Source organism: Haliotis cracherodii, unplaced genomic scaffold (genome assembly GCF_022045235.1).
Source record: "Haliotis cracherodii isolate W230 unplaced genomic scaffold, xgHalCrac1.p SCAF_4, whole genome shotgun sequence".
In the NCBI taxonomy this organism is placed as follows: domain Eukaryota; kingdom Metazoa; phylum Mollusca; class Gastropoda; order Lepetellida; family Haliotidae; genus Haliotis; species Haliotis cracherodii.
Window position 1 is genome coordinate 9,294,913 of NW_027266297.1, and position 18,709 is coordinate 9,313,621.

The 18,709-nt window shown below is 42.0% G+C and overlaps 1 protein-coding gene across 1 annotated transcript in view; it reads left to right on the forward strand.

Annotated features, from left to right (window-relative positions):
* LOC139478496 (uncharacterized) overlaps positions 1–18,709 on the forward strand; it is a 39,997-nt gene that overhangs the window by 7,384 nt on the left and 13,904 nt on the right. The window contains exons 7-20 of the mRNA XM_071260987.1: positions 245–367; positions 2,311–2,422; positions 2,774–2,934; positions 4,076–4,177; positions 4,406–4,489; positions 5,996–6,122; positions 6,872–7,045; positions 7,646–7,746; positions 8,502–8,580; positions 8,964–9,200; positions 11,680–11,928; positions 13,306–13,542; positions 14,827–14,892; positions 16,503–16,784. Coding sequence (XP_071117088.1) covers positions 245–367; positions 2,311–2,422; positions 2,774–2,934; positions 4,076–4,177; positions 4,406–4,489; positions 5,996–6,122; positions 6,872–7,045; positions 7,646–7,746; positions 8,502–8,580; positions 8,964–9,200; positions 11,680–11,928; positions 13,306–13,542; positions 14,827–14,892; positions 16,503–16,784 — 2,134 coding nt within the window. The remainder of the gene's footprint in view (positions 1–244; positions 368–2,310; positions 2,423–2,773; positions 2,935–4,075; positions 4,178–4,405; positions 4,490–5,995; positions 6,123–6,871; positions 7,046–7,645; positions 7,747–8,501; positions 8,581–8,963; positions 9,201–11,679; positions 11,929–13,305; positions 13,543–14,826; positions 14,893–16,502; positions 16,785–18,709) is intronic.

Sequence of the window (18,709 nt, forward strand, 5' to 3'; positions counted from 1 at the left end):
CGACCTGAGCTTGCAACAAAGACAACAGAACACCCAACCACCCATTCTGATTTTGACCAAAGGCAAAACATGACCCGATGTCGACCGCACGAATATTACCTCATTTGCGTGTGTTCATAAGACATTTGTCCTCCCTCCATCATCAGTTTGAAAAATGCGAATGGAAACATTTAATTATATCATGCATCCATGTGTCTGCCAATCCCGGGTTGTGCAATACTTGATCTGTACGTCATTATTTTAGACGCCAGTAGGCGTGGCTTGTGAAGGGCGTCGTCAGACACGTCGCATGCCGCAGTTGAAGCCGCAGTATCGGTACAGACAGGAGGTAACTCACCTCAGCGAACAGATGGTTTACCAGGAAGACGTAAGTTGACAGTTGGTTGGTCACTTCTTAACAACGCTTTCTAGACCATCCATCATGGAATTGAGTGAGAGCGTACAAATTAAATGCCCAAATGACTGATCATGCGAAATCCTGGTCACTGTAGACTGGTCGATTTTCATGTAGCAAACCAACTATAAACAATTAAAACGTATGGCCTGAACCCATCTTATTCATTCCTATCGGGGGCACGGGTGGCCCAGTCGTCTAAAGCGCCGCAATTCGCTGTGCAGAGTTGCGTCCCTTGGGCACGCCTGAAACCTGTGATTGTGGGTTCGAATCCCGGTTCGCCCCGATTATGTTTCTAGGTTTGTCAGCACCATACCCGTGCTCGTGGGTTTCACCGAAGTGGTAAACGTCTAAGACCTGCATCACTTCGGGCTTTCCTCCCACATTAAGCTGACGCGCCGTGACATAACTGGAACACTGTTAAAAGCGGCGGTAAACCCAACTCACGCACTATTCATTCCTATCACAGACATGCGCAAAATGCACGTGCTGAATGTGAAAATGCTCTTATTGCTCGGAAAAAAGGCATATAACCCTTGGATTAATACCCGTATGCAAATCTGGTTTTAAATGTTCTTTGGCATGGGCACATTCAGTTGTCAAAAGTGGTCATGCCGCGATTAACATCAGAAAAGATCGGGACGACATGCTCTTGGTCATCCCATCAGCAGAAAGACTATGTCCAGACGACATCGTCACTTTGAGAGCCAACCGACCTTTCAAGGGCATGACGTTAACGCGTGAACACCGACGTCAGAGAATGAGGTGGGCGAGGAATGTCGAGCGATGGCTGCAGAGCAACTGGCGCAGAGTACTGTGTAGCGACGAGAGCAGGTTCCAACTCGTCAAAGCAGATGTCAGGGTGCGTATTTGTCGGCGGCCAGGACTGGCGTGTAGGAAATTGAACCACACGATGTTGGCAGTGTGATGGTCTGGGGTGGGATTTGTCGAAACATGAAGACGGATCTGGTTGTTATTGATGGCAATCTTACCGCTACACGCTACGTCAATGAAGTGATAACGCCAGCTCTACTGTCATTTCTTCAACGTTACCTGCAAACGTTATTTCAGCAAGATAACGCCATACAGCCCGCAGTGCCAGATTACGTTTCAACGCCAACAACGTGAATCTTCTTCCTTGGCCGGCAAGATGTCTTGAAATGTCTCCAAAAGAGCAATATGTGGGGCCACCAGGCACCGATTAGGCACCAGGACCGATAAGGCAACGTCAGCCACGTCCAGAGACAAGAGTGGCGTTAGCGCTGGCATTTCAAGCAGAATGGCATCTGATTCTTGTGCACGCCTTTGGACGACTGACTGTCACTGCTCGGCGTCGTGTCAGAGGGACTTCATAGTTCCTTTTTGTACCATTTCGAAAGTGACGGCTCATTTTTATTGGTGATCGAATATTGGACAGTTAACCTTCTGTCGATAAAATGAAGTACTTCAGTTGAATTTGTCAGTGTTTATCAAAACATATTGTAAAATTACCCTGTTTTAAAATACAACAATCACTGTTAAAATCTGCCCTTTTGAATCATTGTTGTTATTGTTTTAGTCCAAAACGTTAGAACTGTCAAAAATGAAACATTACTGGCTGTGAGTCACATGCCCCCTTTCAATGAATTGCTAAACTACCATCGAATTATTTTTCTAGTTCAAGTGGGCTAAATAAGATCCGATATGCGCCGTGTCCTTTCACAAACATGTTATTTAATCGAATTCAGGAAGCTACGGGAACCATACGTCGTGAAGACCTTTGTTTTAAGATGGTTGCAATCTTGTTTTCAGTTCGTTTGTAAACACGAAATATCGCCGATAATTATGAAGAAAACTGATACTGGCTATTTTACAATATTTTAGAGCAGTATATACAAAGTAGTAAACATTATAACATACCGGCTTGTGTGTGATAGGTCTGGTATGACTACAACCTCCAACTCGTCCGTTGGGATCACCGCCCAACCCACAAAAACAACCATTACAACACCCTTGACGCCATCACAGAGATTCACGACTTCAACACAGGTCTGGTTTTCAGAGAGAGAGAGAGAGAGAGAGAGAGAGAGAGGGAGAGAGAGAGAGAGAGAGAGAGAGAGAGAGAGTACAAATTTGTACAAATAAAGGTGAAAATGGTACAGTGAGCACCGTGCTGTTGAACGATTGACCTCAGCCATTCTGGATATCCCCCATATTAATAATGATTAGAGACGCCTTAATATACGCGAATTCATTTCAAAGTATTCAAAGTATTCACCCACTCCCTTAAGCTCTAGAATGTTGAAATCCTAAAATCAGTATAATCTACACATGTTGTAACTGCGTGGCAAAAACTAATGCTATTGTAAATAGAATACAAAGATGACGCTTATATTTCAGGACTGGCTTATATCATTTACAAAGACTTCCCGCGCTGCAACTTCTATCACATACAGAATCATACCTGGGATGCAGCTCCAGATGCGTCCACGTCATCACTGAGACTGAAGCCGCCAGAGGGGATGTTCAGCTTGGATTCATCCTATGCTTATTCAGGACAGGTAAGCTTTTCCTCAAACAGCTCCACCTATCTTTCAGTCCTGATCTTAAGGACCTCTACTTCAAACACGCATCCAGGAGCACAGTTGGATCAATCGTCTAAGGCGCCGCAATTCCCTCTGCGGATTTGAGTCCCTTGGGCACGCCAGAAACCTATGATTGTGGGTTCGGATCCTGGTTCGCCCCGATTATGTTTCTAGGTTTGTCAGCACCATATCCGTTTCACCAGAGTCCGGAATCACTTCGGGCTTTCCTCACACATTAAGGTGACACGCCGTGATATAACTAGAATACTGTTATAATCGGTGATAAACGCAACTCACTCACTCTAAGTTTGTCAGCACCATATCTGTGCTCAAGGGTTTAAACCAAAGTTGTTAACGTCTGAAATCTGCATTACTGGAGCATTAAGCTACATGCATTGAGTTGATACACTGTCCGGTTGCTCTCGCTCAAACATGCACTCTCAGTGACTCCAATGACATGCAAATCCTCACATCATCTTTCATCACACCCATTCGTCTGTAGTTCTCTCTGTGCCGATCTTTCTCGCTTTCACTGTCTCTCTGTACATACAATACAGCGTCTGTCCGGAGAGCGGAATGTCCATGTGCAATGCCCTGGTCGCGACAAAACAAGAGACGTTAAAGATTGGCCTTGTTACTCTGCCTAGTGCTTGGCATGTAGGGGGTAAAACAAGGACTGGTCGGCTCGGAGTGTATTGTGCATGAGAGGGTATCCTTTGGGGGCTTCGAATCTCATTGGGTTAGCACTATAACATCGGACAAGAGCAAGCAGCCAAACGAACATGTGACAATACAATTTAAATACCACTGCCTTTCTCTCTCTGTGTGTGTCCCCCTCTGTCTGTCTGCCTCTCTGCCTCGTTATCACTCTCCCCCACCCTCAACCCCCGTTTTGTTGATCTTTGAATGTCGTTCCCATCTCAACTTCTCGTACATATTCCAAAATACCGGAGCTACGACTTAAAACATTTATTCATAAAATAGTTCGTCATTAACACTAGAGCAGGCCAATGTTAAAATAGTGAAAGCCATCTTTGATTAACACTTTATTAGAATAAAGTATTTAAACAACAGCTGCTACATTTGCCCAATGGCCATTATTCCACTCCGTGCGCAGCGAACAGTCCGGGGAATCGCCTGTGACGTATACTCGGCAGTCAGGGCGGACTACGGGAGTCTCCAGGGCCTCAACGTCACATTTGAGATCTATTTCATGAGCGTGAGTTGCCAAGCATTTCACAACTGATCTACCGAAACAAGAGACTAATTACAATTCTTATAACATGTCAATCCTTTACAGCATTTTCACAATAATTGTTCTTTTGGTACATTCCTCATTCATATATTTCGTTATGCATCAAACTTGCTCTCTTTTCCTTCTTTGATATTCAATTCAATAGTATTACCATATTATCGAAACCCTACTCAACATTTGTGATATTTTCAGCATGACTGGCATAGTGCGAATGACATTGGGAATGACCCGGACAGCACTGATACGCCTGTTAGACTGGACATATCGGAGCCTACGGTAAGCTAACCTTATGTTGCTGATCATGTTACGAACGTGCAGTTCGTTGCAAAATGTGCATATAATAGCATGGCGTCTAGGATATGTGGCTTGTCTTCCCAAACAACATTATTGTTTATCTCACCGAGTGACCCGAAAAACAGAAACTATTTAAGTTGATGTAAATTTTGAAAGGCTACGAGATGTTATGAACATATTTTTTTAATATGATAACAACGCAATATCTATTTCAAACTTCAGCTTGTTGTCGCTGTTCTCTCGAACCGACAACGTGGCAATGACCCAATTCCGCGTCGATGTGAACGTAACGGTCGACAACGTTGCAAGAACTCCGACTTATCCTTCCTCATATTAAGAAATGCCATTCCCTAGCATTTCGTCAACATTAATGGCCCCAATGAGGAAAGGGTGTCTGGCCTTTCACTTCACACAAAAATGTCAGTATGTTCTTGCACCGCCATACCTTACTGAACTTCGCTGAAATTCAGAACATGTTGTGTCTCTCGGACATAGCTGAAATAGTTTGGTCTAATATCTTTTACTGTTGCGGCGTCCACATTGTTGTAACAGACTACTGGTTCTCATAACGTTCTCTTACAGATATATGATAAATAATCGAGTCTGGATCAGACAATCCAGTGATCGACTACATGAAATTGAATCCAATTTTACTTGACGGTGCTGAAACATATGGATTAAAACGATTGAATTTTATCGAAAAGGTTTGCTCGTAAACATGTGAGAGATTTCTTGGTATAAAAACCAAAACATGTAGCACAATGGCTGATGAATGAAGTAGATTTCCTCTGTTTATATATTCACCGCTAAAAGTTATAAAGTACAGACGAAAACACCTCAACATGAATTCATAGAAATGTTTCAATATGATGATGTTATACGAAGTGGTAAACGTCTGAGACCTGCATTACTTCGGGCTTTCCTCCCACGTTAAGCTGACACGTCGCGATATAACTGGAATACTGTTAAAAGCGGCGTTAAAACACAACTCACTCACTCTTCAATTAGACGTATAAAATTACACCATAGCCATATATGGATATCCGAAAACTGTGCAACAAGTGTTGTTATTTTTGTGGTAAAATTCACGATGAGATAGTCTAACGGTTAAAACATTCGCTCGTCACGCCGAATGTCTTGGTTCGATTCCCCATACGAGTACATAATGGTGAAATCTATTTCCCTCGCCATGATGTTGTTTAAATATTGCTAAGATAGGCGCAAAGAATTCATGTAAATTACATGTTTGATAGGCATTCTAGACGTTGTGAAGTTACATCGGAATCAAGCCGTTATCCAGAAGTTGGTATTTATTCTATGTTTTCTTAACTGTGTGAATTGGTCGATTTTTCATTGTTAAGCTAGTTGATTATTAGACAGATTTTATGAAACGGACTCACGTTGCTATTACATCTGGAAGTACAAATTCCTGTGGCAAAAGGAAGTATGTTTTCCTATGACTGAAGAGGATATGTTTTAATTTTACAGACTAGTTATGGAATCATCTACGATTATTACGACTTCGACCAAACACATCCAGATGTTATCAACGCCTTCGACATCACAACATGCTACAAGGACGATCCAGGAATAGACTTTCAGATTACGTTCCCAGGTAGTCCATCATATTCAGAATGTTTACAAGTGAATTATATCATACGAATGCTGAACAAATCCTTGAAAATGGTATGGTGGTATGACGGGTTAAAACTGGTCCCCAGTTTGACGTAAAGGCGACTAAATGGATCGGGTGGTCAGGCTCGGTGACTATGAGATGGTACCCCGTTGGCCGTGGACGTTGATCAAAATATTAATCACTTGTTTGTCAAGACCAGACGCGAATATGTACAGGCCACCTCCATATAGCTGGAATTAGACATTGGTGCGGCGTTAAACAACCAATCAACCCACCTTGGATACCACTGTTTCCCCTAATAAAATTAATTAAGCGACTAAACAATTTCTATAATTATATAAAAATCACTACCCCGTTTTACTGAAACCTCTTAACCCGGAACCAAATTCTGTTGAAAACGTGAAGATACATTAATCCTCACCATATATTTATCAATACGGACATCTACTAAGCCGAAACCTCGCCTTCTGGACAAATTCTGTTGAAAACGTGAAGATACATTAATCCTCACCATATATTTATCAATACGGACATTTACTAATCCGAAAACCTCGCCTTTCGGACACCTTCTGCTGGTAACGTGTACATACGTAATGTCCTTTACATGTATTCTTTTATCCGGACATCTGATAATCCGTGTGACGTGCCTGAAACGCCTGAAAATCACAGAAACTGATCAGTAGATAACCATGACAAATGTTTGGCTGGATTTTGGTTTGCTATTTCAGGTAATCCAAGTTCTATTCTGCCGCAACAAGAAACAGTCCTACACGATGTGGGAAGGGTGAGCATCGCCAGTGCAGCCCGACTGACCCCACTACGTATTCAGGACCTGGAAGTCCACTGGGGTGAAAACGACACGTACTTGATCGGTACATTACTGGATCAGGCGCCTCTAACAGGTGAGACAAGTTGGTTACAACGCCGCTTTGAACCAAGTGTGGGTTTTATTGGTTTGAGGAAAGCCCACTGTAGTTCATTTTGAGTTATGTCAATTTGGGTGAAACTGGGTATAAGACTGACAGACCAAGGATCAAATCATGTTTATAACCCATGACCAGAGGATCCTGGAATGGCAGAGAACTCTTCATAGCGGTGCCTTTGCATCTGTGCGACCATGCCTTGCATAAAATCTCTATGGACATGCGTGTTAAGAAAACCATGGTTTTAATTTGTTCCACAGCTGACTCATCATCGAGGATCACAGTTTCCTGAAATAACTAATCCGTTAACGTTCTGGATATTCCAGTGTTCATTGAAACCCCCAGGACACGACATTTCATGCAAATATCTTCACTAAATAACGTGTACCCATCCTTGCACAGAGTTATCCCTGAAACGGCGCTTTGTTTCATCGTTTATTCACTCTGTATCTCCATCATAATTTTGGTTTCCGCCATAGTGTCCGTAACAATAATGTTGCCAAAATTGAAACTGAATCCATTTTGTTTTCCATGTTTAGTACGCGTGGAACCTCAAATCCATTGTTTGTGTTTTGTTAGCCGGCGCTGGCCACGAGGTTGGCAGGGGTCAGGCTTACAGGGCGCTGGCGAATGCAGTGACAAGTGGTCAGCTGGGCATTGTTGTTCCCCACGGAAACACGGTATGGGCACAGCATTTTTGTCCAGGAATCATTCCAGGGACCCTTCCACAAAGCGTTCGTAGTGCAAAGACAGTCCTAAGTCTATGGTCCCGTATGGGAATTAAAATCCCCTTGGGGCAACGATAGTTTTGTGGAACGGGTCCTTGGTATTTTGAGGGATACCGCGGAGTGTGTTAGACTGGCTAAATCACGTGAATGAATAAGTTGTTGACGTGTGTGAGTTGATTTTGATTCGAAAAGTGTTCCAGTTTTCCATGTCAATATGTTGTGACAGACGTTTACAACTTTGGTGAAACCTATGAGCGGGGAGGGGGTGGGGCCGATACAGGGCCATATTCGGATGGGTCCTGGTTTCTAAACAACGACCATAGGGGTCTCGAAACTGGAAGCTTCAAAGTGAAAGCTGTGAGACAGACATGGTCTGTATTTAATCAGTATGAATGTAGAATATCGGTATGACTGATCCAAGGATACCGGGCATCAACTTTACCTGCAACAACCTACGAAATCATGGGGCACTGGTGGCCCAGTGGTCTAAGACGCCGGAAGTAGTTTTTCAGAAGTTAGTTCCAAGAATCCCAGATTCTCCCTGATTACGTGTCTTGGCTAGTCAGCAAGCGGACTCCTGGGTTTTACTGTAGTAAAAATATACGACCTGCATCACTTCGTACTTTTCCCCGCATCAAACTGACCTGCCGTCTTATAAATGAAATCCTCACTCGCTCATAAATTCAGAATTACATCATATGTTTCAGAGCACTGTACTTAACGCCACTGGGATCACAACCGACATCTGGAGGCAAGGGTCATCAGGATCGCAATATTCATCAAAATGTTAGGATCAATCAATGCAATATACAATATCATCGATAAAACTACACATTGTCATACTTTTTTAAATAGAAAAGTAATATAATCTTGAATCTTGGTAAAATAGGGATAAATACATGATGTGAAACCAATTTATTTTCTTACATTATGAAACAATGGGAAACCAAACTTAATTCTTGATATTTATAGTAAACAAATTAGAACAGCAGTTTTTTACGTGGCCCGAACTGGCTGAAGAAGCAACAGCGTTGGCAAAACTAGGCCAAATGTACGGTCCTAGATTTCCTACCTCCATTCTGGATACCGTGAGGAATGTTTCGGAAAAGGGACCATGTTATAATCTACATATTTGTGTCTCATAAAGTTTAATATATGCTTATTTGCAGTATCAGTCTTGCATCACTTCACGTTTTCTGCAAATCGTGCGTTACCCAGAGGAGATGGTAATACGATCCTTACCGGACTGTCATTGGAAGACTGCGCAAGTCAGTGTCTAGCCCACTTAATCTTCTCGTGCCAGACATTCCAGTACCAACCAAGCAGTGGCAAGTGTTCCCTGGCCTCTGAACTCCCTGACACCAGTCATGCAGTTACCCACACCGAGGCATCTCATGTCTACACACGTAAGTCTCATGCTCATAAAATAGTTACATTTTTTGCCGAATGTGGGTCAGACAATATTGTCCCCCGTTTGAGGTCGTGACGAGGATCCTTCCAGGTATCGTTCTAAAGTAAGTGAGTGAGTGAATATGGTTTTACGCCGCTTTCCAGCAATATTTATTTTATATCACGGCGGGGGACACCAGAAATGGACTTCACTCATTGTACCCGTGTCGAAAATCGAACCCGGGTTTTCGGCGTGACGACCGAACGCTTTAACCACAAGGCTACCCGACCGCCCCTCAACATTTTTAAAAACTGAGTTACACATATATTGTTTGGTGAGAGTGTCGAACTCATCATCAGTGAAAACTGAGATACATTTTATTGTCGAATGTAGGTATGATTCTCAACATCAGTGAAAACTGAGACACACGTGTATTGCCGAGTGAAGGTATCATTCTCAACATCAGTGAAAACTGAGACACAAGTGTATTGCCGAGTGAAGGTATGATTCTCAACATCAGTGGAAACTGAGACACGAGTGTATTGCCGAGTGAAGGTATCATTCTCAACATCAGTGGAAACTGAGACACGAGTGTATTGCCGAGTGAAGGTATGATTCTCAACATCAGTGAAAACTGAGACACGGGTGTATTGCCGAGTGAAGGTATGATTCTCAACATCAGTGAAAACTGAGACACACGTGTATTGCCGAGTGAAGGTATCATTCTCAACATCAGTGAAAACTGAGACACAAGTGTATTGCCGAGTGAAGGTATCATTCTCAACATCAGTGAAAACTGAGACACGGGTGTATTGCCGAGTGAAGGTATCATGATTCTCAACATCAGTGAAAACTGAGACACGGGTGTATTGCCGAGTGAAGGTATGATTCTCAACATCAGTGGAAACTGAGACACGAGTGTATTGTCGAGTGAAGGTATGATTCTCAACATTAGTGAAAACTGAGACACGAGTGTATTGCCGAGTGAAGGTATGATTCTCAACATCAGTGGAAACTGAGACACGAGCGTATTGCCGAGTGAAGGTATCATTCTCAACATCAGTGGAAACTGAGACACGAGTGCATTGCCGAGTGAAGGTATCATTCTCAACATCAGTGGAACCTGAGACACGAGTGTATTGCCGAGTGAAGGTATCATTCTCAACATCAGTGGAAACTGAGACACGAGTGTATTGCCGAGTGAAGGTATCATTCTCAACATCAGTGGAAACTGAGACACGAGTGTATTGCCGAGTGAAGGTATCATTCTCAACATCAGTGGAAACTGAGACACGAGTGTATTGCCGAGTGAAGGTATCATTCTCAACATCAGTGGAACCTGAGACACGAGTGTATTGCCGAGTGAAGGTATCATTCTCAACATCAGTGGAAACTGAGACACGAGTGTATTGCCGAGTGAAGGTACTTCAGTCCAGGGATAAATACGTTTCACGTAGAATACCAGCACGGGTCCAAACGCCACAGAAGGTAAGTTAACTTTTAATGTTTGTGACAATGGAAGCGTTTACTAGCGCTTTGGTCAATGTGTTCGCTCGAAACGCAACTCCCGGGTTCGATACCACATGGGTATAATGTGCGAAGTCTATTCTTAGCGTCCATCGTTATTGCTTTTATGGTGTGAATACTTCTAAAGAACACCGAGAGAACGTTCCTTTCAACCTTTCGGAGCTACATAGTTATATATGGTAGGTGAAGGATATAGTATATAATTCTGTACCATGTTCATTATTCAGTATTGCTTGACAACGGTGTCAGGATCTATACCGTTTGTTTGTTTGTTGTTTAACGCCGCACTCAGCAATATTCCAGCTATATGACGGCGGTCTGTAAAATAATCGAATCCGGACCAGACAATCCAGTGGTTGACATCATGAGCATCGATCTAAGCAATTGGGACCGATGACATGTATCGACCAAGTCAGCGAGCCTGACCACCCGATCCCTTTAGTCGCCTTTTACGACAAGCATAGGATCTATGCTAGGACCGAAACGTCGCTATAACAGTATAATAAAGTTATTACCCAAAAGCTTTTGTTTACTTTGTCATCCGCCAACTTCGAAATCCTTTGAATAAAAAAATATGTTTCAGGTATGAATTGAAAAATAAAATCTTTTCCTCTTCCCTGGTATTCCGAATGCAAAAGAAAACCTCCTGGAAACATTTGTTTAAAACCAATGTTTTAAATGTTAGTTTTTGTTGCAATTTTCTTCTTTGTTAAGTTTTTTTAGACATAGCTTTTATGCTCCAGTTGAGGTTTGGATTGAAATTGTTTGTCCAGTTATCTTTACTAATGTGTATCGATCGACCAATGCATATCTCAAACAGTATCTATATCTGTACCAGCATGCATCTCTAGTAATGTGTATATCTACCAATTTGTACCCCTATCAGCTGATGTCTATATTTTCCAGTATAACATATAAATGACTGTATATTTCTTTGTCAACACAAGATGACGGTCCATATGTTTCAGGGGATTATACCCTTGGATTCAGCGCCCTCTACAACACCTACATTGGGAACAAATCCTTCTCCGAGACACATCCTAATATTCCAACGGTCAACTCCTGTGCACAACTTTGTATACGAGCGTCGATGACAATACCATGTACATCTTTTAATTACGCTCAGAAATACGGCACGTGCATCCTCGAGTCACATGATCGCAACGACGTCTCCCCTTCCGATATTGTTTCAAGCTCAGTGTGGGACAACTATTTGCGTACGTACAACCCATCACTGCCAGGAAAACGTGTGCTTTTCTGGTCCTCAATGCTGTTCATCCGGAAAGTCCCGCTGACACACACACCCTCTCTCTCTCTCTCTCACACACACACACACACACACACACACACACACACACACACACACACACACACACACACACACACACACACACACACACACACACTCTCTCTCTCTCTCTCTTTCTCTCACACACACACACACACACTCTCTGTCTCACACACACAAACACACACTCTCTCTCTCTCACACACACACAAACACACACACACATACACTCTCTCACATACAAACGCGCGCGCACACACACACATAGATATACACATAACCACCCAGGAAATGAATTGGTGTTACCAGATTTCATTAACATTCCGTATGAGGTCAATGTGGGAGGAAAGCCAAATTAGTTCTCTTTATGTGTCAAGATAATTTCTAATGAGCACCGCCTTGACGCTGCTGGAATATTGCTAAGAGCGACGTAAAACAACTCGACCAATCTTGAATATTACGAATATAGTTTTTGCGATCTTTGTTTTAGAAAATAATCCAAACTTAATAACAGCTGTGCTGTGGGCAACTACATATACCAGTCTCAGTGGTTATAATTTACATATAGCACATTAGCAGTTCCACCATCACTCCTAAACATTTAACAGCAGAAACGACGTTTTAATTGGTGTTTTGAACATTGAAATGACATGTAGGACAATGTAATGTTCTCAGGTGAAAGTTCAGGGTGGCTATATGATATTATAAAAACTATTTAGGGAATCATAAAAGACAATATCAACTTAAACAGCTAAAAAATATATGTGACATGAAAGCAGCGGTGGTGAGATATTGGGACAGTATGACTTTTACGATTTTTTAACTTCCTTGATAGGCAGTATGCCTCACCACATTGAATCAGGAAAAGATTGGTTGGTTGGTTTGTTGTTTAGCGCCGCACTCAGCAATATTCCAGCTATATGACGGCGGTCTGTAAATCATCGAGTCTGGACCAGACAATCCAGTGATTAATATCATGAGCATCGATCCACACAATTGGGATCGATGACATGCATCAACCAAGTCAGCGAGCCTGACCACCAGATCCCGTTAGTCGCCTTTTACGACAAACATAGTCACCTTTTACGGCAAGCATGGGTTGGTGAAGACCTATTCTACCCCGGAATCTTCACGGGTCATCATGAAAAGAGCTGGACTGCCAACACATTGAACAGTTTGTTGTTTCGTAGCTTTAGGTAGCAGTGTTCGTTGGACAAACCCATGTCGTGGTCCATGACTTGATAAATCTATATTTCAAAATGCTCTCATTCTCACTAATTTCTATATATGATTTATTCTTGTACAGGAGACTACAGCACAGACTTCAAGGAAAGCAAGGGGTATACCGTGACAACAAAAGCAAAGTTTAGGACTGAGCAAAGTTCAGTGTCTGACTGTGCCCGGTTGTGTGTAGCAGAAACGGGCTTCTCATGTGACAGCTTCATATTTTGCACGGATCGCACGTGCAGACTTCAAACTGAGTCTCTTTATGATGTCGACCACCTGTCAGCTATCCCGTATGATTGGTGCAGTATTTACAATCGTTAGTATAAGTGATTTGATCATGTAAAAAAAATAACCAATACATTAATGTTGTCCGACTCGATTGTTTACAGGCCGCCATTGTCTTGCAGGACAATTGCTGGGTGCCACGTTAGGAAACAAACACTTGCCATTTAATGAAACTGTGAGTGGCGGGTTCTATCTGTGGAGCGGGACATACTTAAGCTTTTCGAAAACAACTGGTGTCATCAATGATGTCAGAAATCCATTCATATCATGTTCACCACTATTGGTCCTTTTGTGCCCTATCGAAATCTGCTCAGGCAGATAAACGAAACCGGTTATTCACCCACGTTGACGTTTTGAATATACTGACATTTTACTTTATTACAACAGATTGCAACCACGGTATAGAAATGGCATGGCGTTAGGGAGCTGTTAAATATAGCTTTGCCTGTCTACACTGAACATAGAGAAAAACGAAAATAAAAAGGGGCGGGGTTAAATTTGACGGAAACTCTTGGCAGGGGATCTGTGTGAGATAATTTGTTCTCCTGTTTGGCAAGGACAGAAACAAAGTAATGGCATGTCACCTTAGATTGGGTGAGGTGGGCTGAAATGGACAAGCGTTCAATACATGCGTCGCACATGCACGAGTGTGTGCGCACGTGTATGTGTGTGTGGTGTGCCCTCTAGCCACTGTTTGACATGGATACACCACTCAGAAACAGTATACTGTGTCCGAGTCAAACAGTCTACTCCCCTAAATGTTGAGCGACAGGCCTGGCAACAACAGGCACCATCTTTCAATGTGTTTTAGTATTAAGCGGCCGGGATTTAACCACCAACCTTGCGCTCTCTGGGCAAACCCACTATCCACTAGACCACGGAGGCGGTCGAGTTTGAAAATGCACGTGGATATTTGAATATTAACTGAATATGTTTTATGTATGACATCGAACCATCAACTCCGACATAAGATGTTTCAAATGAAAAAATATACATACTATCGAATTCATTTTCTCGTTTGTGACGATCATCCCGACAGAATCCTATTCGACACAAGGGTCCATTATTGCCATTTCGCTTGTCTCAATCATGGGGTATTTTTATATCAAAATATGTTTTTGCACTTGACCCCAGGACTTCGAGTTGTCGAGGTTTCACTGCAGCAATATTAAAAGATCATGTTTACATTTTTGATTTATCGAATCGAATTGAGTAGAAGTGAAATGTATGTTCATATTAAAATCATTTATGAAATATCCATGTGAAGTCACATGGGATGACAGTAGATAATTCATCCCATGTCCTATTGTTTCAGGTATGCATTACCCAGATGGAAGTCTCTACCTACCACATGATCTCACAGAGAAAACTTGTCTTCAGAGTATGTGCATTTCTGTTTCGGACTGACGCGCGTTAATCAGACAAATACAATAAACATCAGACAATACACAACTTCATGCATACATATACAATAATAAAGAACGTATTTGTACGTTATAACAGTATTTCGTTACATCAGTAGTTCATTATATCAATAGTACCCTGTGCCGTTAGTTCGTAATGCGGGGGCACGGGTGGCCCAGTCGTCTAAGGCGCCGCGATTCGCTGTGCAGAGTTGCGTCCCTTGGGCACGCCAGAAACCAATGATTGTGGGTTCGAATCCCGGTTAGCCCCGATTATGTTTCTAGGTTTGTCAGCACCATACCCGTGCTTGTGGGTTTCACCGAAGTGGTAAACGTCTGAGACCTGCATCACTTCGGGCTTTCCTCCCACATTAAGCTGACACGCCGCGATATAACTGGAATACTGTTAAAAGCGGCGTTAAACCAAACTCACTCACTCACTCACTCACTAGTTCGTAATGCATTATATCAATAGTTCGTTATATCAGCACTTCGTCATATAAATAGTTCGTGGTATCAATAGGCCGTTATATTATTACTTTGGTAAATCAGTAGTTCATTTATCAGTAGTTCGTTACAATAGTAGTACATAGAGGTTATCACGCGAGTGTGTTTGGGGATAGTAAATATCCTGCATTAGGAATAAACATTGTGTTTAGCGAGCCTTGGCGAGCCAAATACATAGTGTTTATTCCTAATACAGCATATTTGCCATCCCCGAACACACAAGCGTGATAACGTCTTTATTATATAATGTCATTCTTCAATTCTGTGCTTGAAAATCGCTTTCCCTCTCTCACAAACATTACCGAAACATTGCGAGTTTTCCTGGAATGCGCTCATTAATATTTATTACGTCACTGGGTAAGTGATGTGTCAGTCGAACAGTGACAGTAGCCAATATAGTTCCAACTGAAATCTGTTTCTTATACAGTGGCGAAGCAACATATACGCAAAACAACAATTGTTTTTACTTCCTTTCGCGGCAATCCATCAATCTGTCCGCTACCTAGAGTAACTGCGCCTTGTCAAAGGGAAGCTACTCTAATCCTAGACTATGAGATGTCACGGCCACGTTCAGACGTTGTTGACAGTCGGCCTTTTCTGTCATAACGTTAAAAAGTGCAGTCAGATGTACCCAGAACGCCAAAAAGAAACAAGGTAACAATTCAAACATATTTCGGCTAAATCCAACTATTTTTATTTGTGGAAAAGGTTTCAAGCCGCAGAGGTCCACAAGCATGCCTTAGCTACGTCGCAGTTAGACACTGATTTTCAGTACATTAGACTGTTCTTTTGATAAAGGTTGCAATTATCCCTGTAGTTTATCCAGATTCCCGACGGTTAATTCAGACTCGATCGCCGAATGACGAGGGCGATGCCATGTTTGTTTATAAACAGTGAAAGTAGTCCATACTTGACCTTTGATATTTGCATCTCTATCCGCATATGACCCCAAAGGATATCGTTGTTATCCGCTGGCTTTATCCTGCCGAGAAACCTACCCATTATATGATAAATTGTTATATCAGGAAAAGCACAATAACTGATATGCAATTCTCACTAACAACATCATTGTATCAACAAGCTTCAAGCACCAGTAAAACCCAAGCAATGACAACGGATGCATCTGCACAGACAGAGCCTCAAACGCCAACAGCGACATCGACACCAACAAAGACAACGACACCAACAAAGACAACGACACCAAAAAAGACAACAACCACGATAAGATCGACGAAACCGACGGGGAAAACGATATCTGCATCCACACAGGTACCTCGCAAGACGGAGAAACCTACTCCCTGTGCTTGTGTCTGCAACAATCCAACAACGCCAGCCGTCACACCTCCTATAGCAACGTATACAGGTAACATATCCAGATTCCCATCACATAACAATGATAATAATTGATTACAGTAAAGTATCACCTGACATGATAAAAAAATAACTTAACATGAAAGTATCATCTCGCAATACTACAGAAATACAGAAAAGTATGATAAATAATATTATATTACTCTCTATTTCATATTTGGTGCTAACAAAATGAAATTCCTGATGGTGGCCTCGAAGATTTTGAGTGTTCTCCCGATTCCGACTCCTCTTCCGCCAATGATCTTTCTGATGATCCGGTGTATATTTTGTTTATGTCATTCTATTATCCAATCTGTGATTTACCGTTTGAGAAACCGAGGCCAATTTATCAATTTGACCAATCATTTTCACGGAATCAACTTGATTTATGACATTATTTCAGTTGCTCTTGATGCGGACTGTTCTTTGCATGACATTAACTGCTGCGTTAATTAATGCAGCTGTGTGAATGCTGGAGGAACTCCATACACTTTCCAAAGAAATTGAACCAAAACAGGGACATATACAAATTCAACAAAAAACGGTTCCAAGTCAAACAATCTGAACAAGGAAATATGTTTCCTGGATAGAACAATAACGTTGCTTGAAGTTACCTTCCTCGGGGCAATCGATGTCAAAACGTCAAACATCAATGTGGAAAAAAATTCTTCATAATTTGAGGGCAAAGTTAAAGATTTGGACAGAAATGAAAAGAAAGTGGGGGCAAGAGAAACAATTTCATAAAACAAAATAAGCTGTTTAAAACTATTGAAAAGCAGTTTTATGGGCAATTAAATGCAAGCAATGGTATTGATGAGGGAAGGCCAAGCATGGATTCAAGTGAAAGGTTTTGCAATCACTTGTGATCTATACCTGGCAACTGTAACCTCGAGGAACAATGGGTACAGGATTACAATAATAATGTACATAACAAAATTAAGTCACCATTGTTGTGTTTAATTACATCCGACTGCCTGAAAAAAGGTAATGAAAAGGTCCCAATCTAATAAGGCGCCCATTTCTTCACTATTTGAATTCTCTTATGGATAGGGAGGATGTTCAGCTTTCTCCCAAAGAAAGGTGGTTTGACTGACCCGAATTATTCCGCCCTATTACTTGTCTGAAAAGACAGTACAATTATTTACAGAGTGTCTTACAGAACTTGTGTCATCATACTGCGCTTCCAATCACATGATTTATATGGAGCAGAAAAGAGCAAGAAAGGGATGTTGGGTTGTCTTGAGGGGTCAATTGATGGTTCTGAAAATGATTCTTGAAGAGGCTAAAACTTACCACCATAACCTCGCAATGTGTTCGATAGACTACAGAAAAGCATATGATTCTTTACCTCACCAATGAATTTTGAAGTCACTGGAATGTATTCCAGCCCCATCACTTCAGACAATAGATCCCACAGCCCTCGCCCGTCCCTCAATCGCACATATTTACCAATTGCAATCATCTTGGGAGGACGTGGTTTGATGAACGTGGAGGCTCTTCATGAAAGAATTTTATTGTGCACTTTTGCACACATTTATTTGTCTGATGATCCTTTGGTGAAGCATGCCAAGACTCATGAAGAAACAACACATTCCACAGTTTTCTTAAACGAGCCAACTATGTTGGACATAATCTTAATGTCAATGTTGATTTTGTTGATGGCTCTGTGCTACTGGACGGTAGACAGATGAATATCAACCAAGCAAATGGTCATATCAAATCATCCCAGACTCAACCCAGGCGAGGCTATCTGAATTACAACTGCATCGCGTTTTTGTCCAGTGTGTTGAGAAGAGCAGCAGCAACCCTGCAGAGTCCTTTGCTTGGACAAAGCCGCCTGGCACGAGGAGTGAAACAAAACAGGAGGCTTTCTGTTTGCTGCCCAGGACAAGTCACTTCCCACTCGACATTTTGATTATTAATGAATTTTATGCGACT